General features: G+C 56.5%; 1 protein-coding gene across 1 annotated transcript; it reads left to right on the top strand.

Annotated features, from left to right (window-relative positions):
- Positions 1-268: 268 nt before the first annotated feature.
- Positions 269-2,573, top strand: CTAM01_14663 (elongation factor Tu GTP binding domain-containing protein; the record flags this gene model as incomplete). The annotated part of the gene is made up of 3 exons (XM_060530662.1): positions 269-635; positions 703-2,456; positions 2,517-2,573. 3 exons carry the CDS (start codon positions 269-271, stop codon positions 2,571-2,573), a joined length of 2,178 nt encoding a protein of 725 aa, XP_060374747.1.
- Positions 2,574-2,918: the final 345 nt, after the last annotated feature.

Consider the following 2,918-nt stretch of genomic DNA (forward strand, 5'->3'; position numbering starts at 1 on the left):
TCACTCCTGTTACTGGTCTGCTGGAGCCACAGAGGTCGCCGTTCATGTCTGAGGTGCAGGAAAAATAAACCCTCCAGCCCCTCTTTAAATCTTCCTCGGGGCGCATCTCGTTAACGACCCATCCCACTTCTAGCTCATCTCTGACCGCATTCTTCCCCCTCCCCCGATTACGCTCCCCGATCGTGTACAAACGACACGACACCTCACCTCACCTCACCTCACCTCTCGACAATCCCATCCATCTGCCGCCCCGCTGCAGCCCATCACAATGTCGAACCTCAACTCGTGGGAAGACGACCCATCCGCCCAGGACGACAACCTGTCGCGCCAGGCCCAGCAGCAGCTCAATCTCAACCAGCAGAACCCTCAAGCCGGCGCCTTCCGTCCAGGCGGCTCTTCCTTCACCCCTGGAGCCTCCTCTTTCACCCCAGGAGCCCAGGCTTTCCAGCCTGGCCAGCAATACGGCGGCTATCCCCAACAGTACCAGCAATACTACGGCCAAGGTTACGGTGGTCCTGGCGCTGGTGGTGCAGGTGGCTTCCCTCAGTACGGCGGCCAGCAAGGATACAACCAATATGGCCAGGGCAACTATGGCGGTTACCCCCAACAGGGCTACCAGCAGCAGCAAGCCTACGGTATGTTTGAGACATCGACAAGTCATCTTCTCTTCTATGAGAGTTGCCTAACATAATCGCCTTCTAGGTCAAGGCTACCCCCAGTACGGCCAGCAGCAGCAACAGCAGCCCCAGGCTGCGGCACCTACCATCGCCAAGCGTCCGACTGACGCCCCGTCCTCTGGCTCCAGCACTCCTGCTCCTGCAGCCGCAGCCGCACCTCAGCCCGCAGTGAAGAGTGAGGGAGGCGCCAAGGTTTTGAGCATCGGCGGTGACGCCCCCAAGCCCAAGGCTAAGGTCCTCTCCATCGGCGGCACCGTCCCCCCCAAGGAGGAAAAGAAGAAGGAGGAGGCTCCCAAGGAGACCTCATCTGACGCCGCAGTCGAGGCCGGAGCCAAGGCAACCGCTTCCAAGGCGATCGAGAAGACGGGAGCTTCTACCACTAAGTCTGGCAAGGCCTCTCCTGCTCCTTCGTCAGGCCGTTCCAGCCCCTCTGGACCTGAGAAGAAGGGAGTCACGAGAGATGTCGATGCCGTCCAAAAGGAGCAGACTGCCGATGTCGACGAGGCGACTCTTAAGGAAATCTACGGAAAGGAGCACGTCAACATCATCTTCATCGGTCACGTCGATGCTGGAAAGTCTACCTTGGGTGGCTCTATCCTCTACAACACCGGCATGGTCGACGAGCGGACAATGGAGAAGTACAAGAAGGAGGCCAGGGATATCGGTAACCCTTCTTGGTACCTTTCATGGGTCATGGATCTGAACAAGGAGGAGCGATCACAGGGCAAGACCATTGAGGTCGGTAGGGGTTACTTCGAGACGGACGTACGACGATACAGCATTCTCGACGCCCCTGGCCACAAGACGTACGTCCCCAACATGATTGGTGGTGCCTCCCAGGCAGATGTCGGTATCCTGGTCATCTCGGCCCGTAAGGGAGAGTACGAGACCGGTTTCGAGCGTGGTGGCCAGACCCGTGAGCACGCTATGCTTGCCAAGACTCAGGGTGTCAACAAGTTGATTGTTGCCATCAACAAGATGGACGATGCCACTGTCGAATGGTCTCACGAGCGTTACACGGAGTGCACAACCAAGCTGTCCCAGTTCTTGAAGGGTACCGGCTACAACCTGAAGACGGACGTCTTCTTCATTCCTGTTGCTGCCCAGCAATCGATTAACATCAAGGAGAGAATTGCCAAGGGTATCGCCGACTGGTACGAGGGCCCTTCATTGCTCGAGTACCTCGACGGTATGAAGGCTCTTGAGCGCAAGGTCAACGCACCCTTCATGATGGCCGTTGCCGGCAAGTACCGCGATCTCGGAACCATGATCGAGGGTAAGATCGAGGCCGGTGTCATCAAGAAGGGCATGTCGCTCGTCATGATGCCCAACAAGCAAAACATTGATGTGTCTGCCGTGTACGGCGAGACTGAGGAGGAAGTGCAGGTTGCGCAGTGCGGTGACCAGGTCCGCATCCGCCTCAGGGGCATTGAAGAGGAAGACATCATGCCTGGATTCGTCCTGTGCTCGCCCAAGCGCTTGGTGCACAACGTCCAGACTTTCGAGGCCCAGATCCGCATTCTGGAGCTCAAGAGCATTTTGTCAGCAGGCTTCAACTGTGTGCTGCACGTCCACGCCGCCATTGAAGAGGTAACCTTTGCCGCGCTGCTGCACAAGCTCCAGAAGGGCACAGGCCGCAAGAGCAAGCTGCCTCCTTCGCACGCGAAGAAGGGCGACAGCATCATTGCTCGTCTGCAAGTCATTGGCGGTGCCGGGTCCGTGTGCATTGAGAAGTTCGAAGACTACCCGCAAATGGGTCGCTTCACCCTCAGAGATCAGGTTTGTTGCGCCTCGATTTCCAGATTTTCTTTACCTGACGACTAATACACGGGGAAATAGGGACAAACCATTGCCATTGGCAAGATTACGAAGCTGATTACGGATGAGACATCTTAAGTTGATACCAGATGACACGAAACCCACGGCTGTCTTCAGGCGGAGGAAGAGAGCCGAGCGCTCCTTGGATTTGGCAGGCGTAAGGAACGTTCGCAGGAACATGATGAACCTGTTCTGGGCCATGACCAATGTGCATAGAAAGCAGCGCGGAAATGTGTAAAAGAGAATATAGCGACGTCATGGGGAAAAGGGGGCGGCCATTGCCGTTTACACGAACCGGGCCGCGAAAGGCTCGGCATGATAGACCCCGTACGTGGCATTCTCGGAACAAAGAGGATTTAGGAAGGGTAGGGACGGAAAGAACGGTTCGAAAACTCAAAATCAACCTCAAACCTTGTCAAACAA

The sequence above is a fragment of the Colletotrichum tamarilloi genome (genome assembly GCF_030869305.1).
Source record: "Colletotrichum tamarilloi strain Tom-12 chromosome Unknown Scaffold_130.1, whole genome shotgun sequence".
Lineage (NCBI taxonomy): Eukaryota > Fungi > Ascomycota > Sordariomycetes > Glomerellales > Glomerellaceae > Colletotrichum > Colletotrichum tamarilloi.